The sequence below is a fragment of the Drosophila melanogaster genome, chromosome X (genome assembly GCF_000001215.4).
Source record: "Drosophila melanogaster chromosome X".
Taxonomy (NCBI): domain Eukaryota; kingdom Metazoa; phylum Arthropoda; class Insecta; order Diptera; family Drosophilidae; genus Drosophila; species Drosophila melanogaster.
The window spans coordinates 2,115,724-2,124,842 of record NC_004354.4 but is presented as its reverse complement, the minus strand read 5'-3'; the positions used below and the strand labels follow the sequence as shown (position 1 = coordinate 2,124,842).

The 9,119-nt window shown below is 49.4% G+C and overlaps 1 protein-coding gene across 2 annotated transcripts; it reads left to right on the top strand.

The window, feature by feature from the left end:
- Positions 1 to 1,556: 1,556 nt before the first annotated feature.
- ph-d (polyhomeotic distal) lies at positions 1,557 to 9,116 on the top strand. Of its 2 annotated transcripts, none has more exons than NM_001103395.2 (5): positions 1,557 to 1,861; positions 3,219 to 4,780; positions 4,842 to 5,292; positions 5,352 to 7,162; positions 7,226 to 9,116. In NM_001103395.2, the coding sequence occupies exons 2-5, from the start codon at positions 3,715 to 3,717 to the stop codon at positions 7,975 to 7,977; spliced, it is 4,080 nt and encodes a 1,359-aa protein (NP_001096865.1). In that variant the 5' UTR covers positions 1,557 to 1,861; positions 3,219 to 3,714; the 3' UTR covers positions 7,978 to 9,116. The 2 variants fall into 2 exon arrangements, with proteins under 2 accessions (NP_001096865.1, NP_524794.2); NM_080055.3 differs by lacking the exon at positions 1,557 to 1,861 and adding an exon at positions 3,051 to 3,156.
- Positions 9,117 to 9,119: the final 3 nt, after the last annotated feature.

The following is a 9,119-nucleotide window of genomic DNA, read 5'->3' as shown; positions in this document are numbered from 1 at the left end:
CTTTTGCATTTTGATTTCTTATTAACCTAAATTTAGATATAACAGTTGCATGGTAGAATAACGCCCTTCGTGTGGGAGACCCCGAATCCAGATCGCCTCTCGGCAATAAAATCCCTAGCGTTTCTGCATCCCTGGAAACTTTGCAGCTACATATGTATTTATGTATGTATGTATGTTTGTAAATACAAATGTTCAAGGAAGATTACACGTTTGGTGAAAAGGCGAAAGAGGGAAATAACCAACTAAGCAAAATAGAGAGTGAGAGAGAGAGAGAAAGCAAAAGCACTTAATAAGCATAAAAATAATATGGCGGCTGCAAAAAGAAAAGAAAACGAGAAAAAACGAGCCGAGCAAAAAAGCAATACTAATCGGAATGATGAACACTTGTGGGCCTCAGCGACGTTGTTGTTGGAAGGGGTGGGAAGAGTGAGAAGACCGAGTCCAACCAACGCACCCATACCACAAATGATGCACGCACACACACACGGGCTGGAACAAAATGAAAAATGAAATGCCAAAGACAGGCACCTTGGGTCATGAACGGTAAATATGTGAAACATTTGAAAAATTAATTAATAAATATATTAATATGTAAGTGAAACTCTAAATCTTATATCTATGTTCCTAATAATATAATAATAATTATTTAATATAATAATAATTATTTAATAATAATAATAATTATTTTACACCATTACTTTTTTGTTTTACTGGCATAACCCAAGTCGACAGTTATGTACATACAAAGATATTTCTGTTCTACACAGCTATGTAAATCCTAAGTTTTACGTTGCTGCTCTATAAGATTGCTCCAGTGTGCCTTTGGTTGCCAAAGTACAACAATAATGCATTCCAATAACAATAGATCGAGTGCCACTGTGGGAACATATCACTCTGTCTCTGCGCATACGCTACCCCTTCCCTTCGCAAACGCTTCGTTCGTCTGTTTCCGACAAGCACAACCAATAATAAAGTAAGTTGTATAAAGTAAGAGCAAGGGAGAAAGGCGCTAGAGGTTGCCAAGTAGTGGTGGTTGTGAAGGAACGAAAAAAAGAAGATGAAGTATAGCAGCAATCGAATTTGAGTCGGGCGGTAGACATTCGAGTGTACAGACACAGAAAACTGGATTCGGTCTCGGGTATTTTATTTTGTTTTCACAGTGGAAGGGGGCGCACAGTCGGGGTGGTTGAGCACGCATACACATGCCCGCCAGCTGTAGTCTTGATTCCTGTTTTTTTTACTCGTTTTGGTTTTGCTTTGTCAACTGCTGCCGTTTCATTCCAACCCCAAGCGAACGCACGGCATCCCGCTCGCACGCGCTATCTGACCAGGGCCACTCCTAGTGGCGTCGCACTCGCACCCGTGCATTTCGGTATAGAGAAAAGTTATTAGTCGCAACGGTATCTGAGAGGAGAGAAGCGGATCCAGCTGCACACCAACACACACACACACACATTCAGCACACATGCGCTCATTTTGTTTCCGATCCGAGCAAAAGTAGAGTTGTCGCTGTAGCGCGCGGTTCAGTTTGAAACTTAACTTGGCGGCGTGCGGTTCTTGCGCTCTGCTCTCTTTGCGTTCGTGTTGGTGTGGTGTCGATGTGTCGCATACCGCATGTGTATTGAACGGGGGAAAAAAAAAGCGCCGACGCGACGCACACACACCCTACCACCGTTTCGTAGTATTTATTTATATATTTATTTTTGGCGATCAATGCAAATCGGTGCTGACTATAAGTGATTAGTGAAAACAATTAATGCTGTGCGGCGTCTAAAGTTGCGTCGTTTTGAATGTTAGGCATGTACAGGTGCCTCCAAATATACAATAATACAGTACAGCAAGGAAAGCAAAAATGAAAACGGTAAAACATATTTTTTCTGATGAGACGCTGTCGTCGGCGCATGCTCTTTGCCTGTTGTTTGCGCCGCATTGTTGTCATTGCTCCCTGCCTCTTCGTTTTCTCCTTCTCCTCTTCCTCTGTTTCTGCCTCTTGCAACTCAATTTTTGGCTAAGGGAAAAATCAAATAATGATGGCATTATTGTATGCCGCCACACGCACATGCACACACACACATGCACATATCGTGGCGCGGTAGAAAGAAACCAGTCTTTCGGTTGCAAGTTGAAGATGCTGCTGTGCCTAGGTTTATTACCCCCCTTCCAAATCCGTTCCGCTCTTAGCCTGCCGATGGAAATGGAAGCCAAAATCCACCCCCGATACACACCAAATGTAACTGAAACTCCTAACTATTATTGGTGGCGCCGGTTGCTCCTTCCGCTCCTCTGAGCCGCGGCCATTTCTTACTCCTGGACAACTGGCGACAGCATTTTGAGCGCCCAGCTTAGGTCTTTGAACCTGTCCCCTTGGATATCACCATGATGGCTTATAACCATCGCCCAAGGGCCATCCGTAAATAAAAGTGGTCTCCCTTACACCCACTCGAACTTCCTCTCTGCGTAGTAGATGGGAGGAGGTGATGGAGAAGGGGAATATGCAGCAGAGAGCAATCCTACTATAAATAGATGTTTCGGGCACAGGCAACGCTGACAAGTGACCTGCTTTAGGTGTTGGTGTGCATGCACATATGAAAAACAGTGCACTTTTAGTGGGTCACGAATCATGAACAAATTAAAATATTTATTTACCTGTTCCGTAAAAAGTACTGAATACACGGTGGGGCTAGTGTTGTACAAAGTTGTAGCTGCAATCATTTGTAATTTCCCATATAATATGTTGGTGTTTAAGCTTACCACGTCTCACCTAAACAGTATCCACTGTAAGTAAATTACCTCGTGAGTGAACGATCATCCAAAACAAAGTGTATCTCTCGTTCCCTTCTCACATTTTCGTCCCGACTTTGTTTTCGTTTTCGTTTTCTTTGGCGTTTTTGGACCCAGATCGATCCCGTCTTTGTCTTTCTCAATGGTAGTGCGTCCCTGTCGCACCCCCTTCTTTCTTTTTCTGTTCCTCGTCCCCCTTTTCGCGTTGGAGAGCAAGAGAGAGAGTCTTTGGCGGGAGTAACATGCAGTCGCAGTTTGTTGTTGTGCGGTTTGTTCGTCAAGCGCTAAGAGAATATGAATAAGAATATAAATATAAATTTAAACATGAATATGAAGCATGCCCCACGGATTCGGAGCCGCGCCAAGTGTGTCCGTGTTTGTTTGTGTTTAAAGCAATTTACTGATAGTCTGTGTGCGTTTCCTCTTTCTCTTTCCAGCAGTGGGGACACCGAAAGTGAATCAGCAACAACAATACGTACACCACCACCTTCCCCGGAAGCCACCACATCTGTAAAGGTCAACTCCACCACTCGCGTGGACCCCCAGCGGCCACTAAGGTGCCTGGAAACACTCGCCCAGAAGGCAGGCATCAGCTTCGACGAGGACTTTGCCAAGAGTCCATCCCAATCGCCCAGCTCTAAGGCAGCACGTGGGTCAGTCGGAACGCCATCAATCAGACGGCGCCACCCACTACTACCGCTCAGCAGCAGATCGCCAAGCGCACCCGACTCAAAGACAACCGGCCGCAAACTGGAGAAGTCACAGAGTCCAGCTCAACAGGTGGCGGCCGCCACCAATGTGCCGCTGCAGATCTCCCCCGAGCAGCTGCAGCAGTTATATGCAAACAATCCCTACGCCATTCAGGTGAAGCAAGAGTTTCCCACGCACACGACCAGTGGCAGTGGAACTGAACTAAAGCATGCAACCAACATTATGGAAGTTCAGCAGCAGTTGCAGCTGCAGCAGCAGCTGTCGGAAGCCAACGGTGGAGGAGCAGCCTCGGCCGGAGCCGGAGGAGCAGCTAGTCCGGCCAACTCGCAGCAAAGCCAGCAACAGCAGCACTCCACAGCCATCAGCACCATGTCGCCGATGCAATTGGCAGCGGCCACTGGAGGAGTTGGCGGGGATTGGACACAGGGAAGGACGGTGCAGCTAATGCAACCCTCCACCAGTTTCCTGTATCCCCAAATGATTGTGTCGGGAAATCTGTTGCATCCAGGAGGCCTCGGTCAGCAGCCAATCCAGGTGATCACCGCCGGCAAGCCATTCCAAGGCAACGGCCCCCAGATGCTTACCACCACGACTCAAAACGCCAAGCAAATGATCGGTGGCCAAGCGGGATTCGCTGGCGGAAATTACGCGACCTGCATTCCTTCGAACCACAATCAGTCGCCTCAGACGGTGCTCATCTCGCCGGTGAATGTCATCTCCCACTCGCCACAGCAGCAGCAAAACCTTCTGCAATCAATGGCCGCCGCAGCTCAACAACAGCAACTTACCCAACAGCAGCAGCAACAGCTTAACCAGCAGCAACAGCAGCTCAACCAGCAGCAGCAACAGCAACAGCTGACTGCCGCTCTGGCCAAGGTGGGAGTGGATGCGCAGGGCAAGCTGGCCCAGAAAGTGGTTCAGAAGGTGACCACCACCAGCAGCACGGTGCAGGCGGCGACGGGTCCTGGATCTACTGGGTCAACACAGACCCAGCAGGTGCAGCAGGTTCAGCAACAGCAGCAGCAGACCACCCAAACCACTCAGCAGTGCGTGCAGGTTTCACAGTCGACTTTGCCAGTCGGTGTGGGTGGACAGTCTGTTCAGACTGCCCAACTTTTGAACGCTGGCCAAGCGCAACAAATGCAGATCCCTTGGTTCTGGCAGAATGCGGCGGGCCTGCAACCCTTCGGCTCCAATCAGATCATCCTGCGAAACCAGCCAGACGGAACCCAAGGCATGTTCATTCAACAGCAACCGGCGACGCAGACTTTGCAGACCCAGCAAAACCGTAAGAATATTGTCATGTATATTGCATCGGATAGGTACTAAAGTCAACTATCTTCCTACAGAGATTATTCAATGCAACGTGACGCAGACGCCCACTAAGGCACGCACTCAACTGGATGCACTTGCTCCCAAGCAGCAACAGCAGCAGCAGCAGGTTGGCACTACCAACCAGACGCAGCAGCAGCAACTAGCGGTGGCTACTGCCCAGTTGCAGCAACAGCAGCAGCAACTCACTGCAGCCGCTCTGCAGCGACCAGGAGCCCCTGTCATGCCCCACAATGGAACTCAAGTGCGTCCGGCCAGTTCCGTATCCACACAGACTGCCCAGAACCAGAGCCTGCTGAAGGCCAAAATGCGCAACAAGCAGCAGCCGGTGCGCCCCGCTTTAGCCACATTGAAAACCGAAATCGGTCAAGTCGCAGGACAAAATAAGGTAGTAGGCCACCTGACCACCGTGCAGCAGCAGCAACAGGCGACGAATCTCCAGCAGGTGGTTAATGCGGCGGGCAACAAGTGAGTATTGTTTGTTTATTATCTGCCTTGTCACAGTACTTATTTTTGCATCTTTCCAGAATGGTTGTGATGAGCACAACGGGCACTCCGATCACCCTGCAGAATGGACAGACCCTTCATGCAGCCACTGCGGCAGGAGTCGACAAGCAGCAACAGCAGCTACAACTGTTTCAGAAACAGCACATCCTTCAACAACAAATGTTGCAACAGCAAATTGCTGCCATTCAAATGCAGCAGCAGCAAGCGGCTGTTCAGGCCCAGCAACAACAGCAGCAACAGGTCTCTCAGCAGCAGCAGGTTAACGCCCAGCAACAGCAAGCGGTGGCGCAACAACAACAGGCAGTCGCGCAGGCTCAGCAACAGCAGAGGGAGCAACAGCAGCAAGTTGCCCAAGCCCAGGCGCAGCATCAACAGGCTCTCGCGAATGCCACTCAGCAAATCCTTCAGGTGGCGCCAAATCAATTCATCACGTCCCACCAGCAACAGCAGCAGCAGCAACTTCACAACCAACTGATACAGCAGCAGCTACAGCAACAGGCGCAGGCACAAGTTCAAGCCCAAGTGCAGGCTCAAGCGCAACAGCAACAACAGCAGCGAGAGCAGCAGCAGAATATTATCCAGCAGATTGTGGTGCAACAGTCAACTGGAGCGACTTCTCAACAGCAGCAGCAGCAACCGCAACAGCAGTCTGGACAGTTGCAGCTTAGCAGCGTGCCGTTTTCGGTTTCACCATCGATGACGGCGGAAGATATTGCCGGAATAACATCCAGTGCCCTACAAGAAGCTCTCTCGGTGTCTGGCGCCATCTTTCAGACAACCAAACCGATTACTTGCAGTTCCTCTACGCTCCCCACAAGCAGTGTGGTCACAATTACCAGCCAGAGCAGCACTCCTCTGGTCACCAGCAGTACGGTGGCCAGTATGCAGCAGGCTCAGACGCAAGGTACTCAGATCCATCAACATCAGCAGCTAATCAGCGCCACTATTGCCGGAGGGTCTCAACAGCAGCAGCAGCAGCAGCAACTGGGACTACCTTCACTTACACCCACCACGCCCTCACCTACAACAAATCCCATTCTGGCCATGACCTCGATGATGAATGCCACCGTGGGTCACCTATCCACTGCCCCACCCGTTAGTGTTTCTAGCACCGCTGTCACTCCATCGTCTGGACAGCTGGTCACACTAAGCAGTGCTAGTAGCGGTGGAGGAGCAGGCTTTCCAGCCACGCCCACCAAAGAGACACCTTCAAAAGGGCCCACCGCAACCCTGGTGCCCATTGATTCGCCCAAGACTCCTGTATCAGGAAAGGACACCTGCACTACCCCCAAATCATCTACTCCTGCCACTGTTAGCGCATCCGTAGAGGCCAGTAGTTCCACAGGCGAAGCCCTGTCCAATGGAGATGCCTCAGATAGGTCTTCCACGCCGTCAAAGGGCGCTACCACTCCCACCAGCAAGCAAAGCAATGCAGCAGTGCAGCCACCGAGTAGCACCATTCCCAACAGTGTCAGTGGGAAAGAAGAGCCGAAGCTGACAACCTGCGGCAGTTTAACGTCCGCAACATCAACATCAACCACGACAACGATCACCAATGGGATTGGAGTAGCCAGAACGACAGCCAGCACGGCTGTCTCAACCGCTAGCACAACCACTACCAGTTCTGGCACCTTTACCACAAGTTGCACCAGCACAACCACAACCACCACGTCGAGTATCAGTAATGGATCGAAGGATCTCCCCAAGGCGATGATTAAGCCGAACGTCTTAACTCACGTCATCGATGGCTTCATCATCCAGGAGGCCAACGAGCCATTTCCCGTCACCAGACAGCGATATGCAGACAAAGACGTCAGCGATGAGCCGCCAAGTGAGTATAAACTTCTGGTACCAATGCTTTTTCGCAATCTTAACGTGTCATTCCTTCGCGCAGAGAAAAAGGCAACCATGCAGGAGGACATCAAGCTAAGTGGAATAGCATCAGCTCCAGGCTCGGATATGGTTGCTTGCGAGCAGTGTGGAAAGATGGAGCACAAAGCAAAGCTGAAACGGAAGCGCTACTGTTCGCCAGGATGCTCGAGGCAGGCAAAGAACGGCATCGGTGGAGTTGGATCAGGAGAGACGAACGGCCTGGGGACAGGTGGTATAGTTGGGGTGGACGCAATGGCATTGGTGGACAGACTGGATGAAGCCATGGCTGAGGAGAAGATGCAGACAGAATCATACCAGACAGTATCGGACGCTTTGCCAATTCAAGCGGCTACGCCGGAGGTCCCACCGATTTCGATGCCAGTGCTGGCGGCTATGTCGACATCTTCACCACTTTCGTTGCCCCTGACATTGCCCTTGCCAATTGCAATAGCTCCCACTGTGTCACTGCCAGTGGTTTCAGCTGGAGTGGTTGCGCCGGTCCTAGCAATACCATCCTCGAATATAAATGGATCCGATCGCCCTCCCATCAGCAGTTGGAGTGTGGAAGAAGTTAGCAATTTCATCCGAGAACTGCCTGGTTGCCAGGACTACGTGGACGACTTTATACAGCAGGAGATCGACGGCCAAGCGCTGCTGCTGCTCAAAGAAAACCATTTGGTTAACGCCATGGGCATGAAGCTGGGTCCAGCTCTCAAAATTGTGGCCAAGGTGGAGTCCATTAAGGAGGTCCCGCCAGGCGATGTAAAGGATTAAAAACACGCAACAAAGTCAAGGTTTCAAAAGACCGCTTTCTTTAGTTTCCCGCGTTTCACCTAAATGTAACGACATTTACTTCGTGAGCGAATGTGATCAGACAGAACAAAGTGAATCACGTTCCGACTCACCACTTCTCACAGCACGTACACCCTAATCATCAGCTACATGCACCTAATCTACAAAGGGAACTCCCCAGAGAGCAACCGGTGCCTGGAATCACTGACTCTGTTGCGAGGCCCATCCCATCCAGAATCTATGCGAGAAATCCATAATTAGGTGATGTAGTTGTTTTTCCCGCACATGACGAAAGCAAGGAATATGACCCTCCTTCGGCGCCGAAGCTGCAGCTAGTTTAAGCACCCCGATCAGACCCCAAGATTGTGGCAATAGTAGAGTCCATGACTCTGTGCGACGAAAAGGACGGGGAGGTTATAGGACCGCTGGCGCCACCGCCGTTGGATCAACAGTCTTCAGCAGTCTACCAGAGTCTGAGGATAGGAGCGGGCAGTATCCTGAGCTTCTATTTGACCATGCTGATCTCCCACGACCTTTGCATGGACCTTTGCCTACCTGTGGACCGGGTCCAACCGGGTCTGCCACCCAAGCTGAATTTGATTCACTTGAAGCGGACTTTCAATCCTTTTGTACGTAATCTAAACATAGCAAGAGGGGTAATATCGTAGCTCAAATGACAGGACGCCACATGTATGATAGAGCATAGACTGCCATCCCAGTCATCAATTCATCACTTTGTATAGAAGTTCACAATTACTCATAATCACTAACGTATTTATTTGAACGTTGTTAATCATTTCACAACACCCTATGCAAAGAACATGAAAAAATCATTTGAACTAGAGGTAATCTGGGATTATATTTACGTAGTTAGAATTAAAACTTAAGCCTGAAGTAATTCCTAAGTGAAACTGAATTGAATCCAACTAAACCTTTAATTTATTGATAAACTTAGGTCGTAATGAGTAACGTCTGAAGAATTTTTGCCTTTATTGCAAGGTTCCGAAAACGCTGTCCAACTTTTATAGATCAAATCAGTGGTCGGAGTTTAATTTTTTTTTTAGTTTTACGAAACCTTTTTTTCCTACTGCTGAAGTAAATAAAACTGTAAAGTGATTAATGGA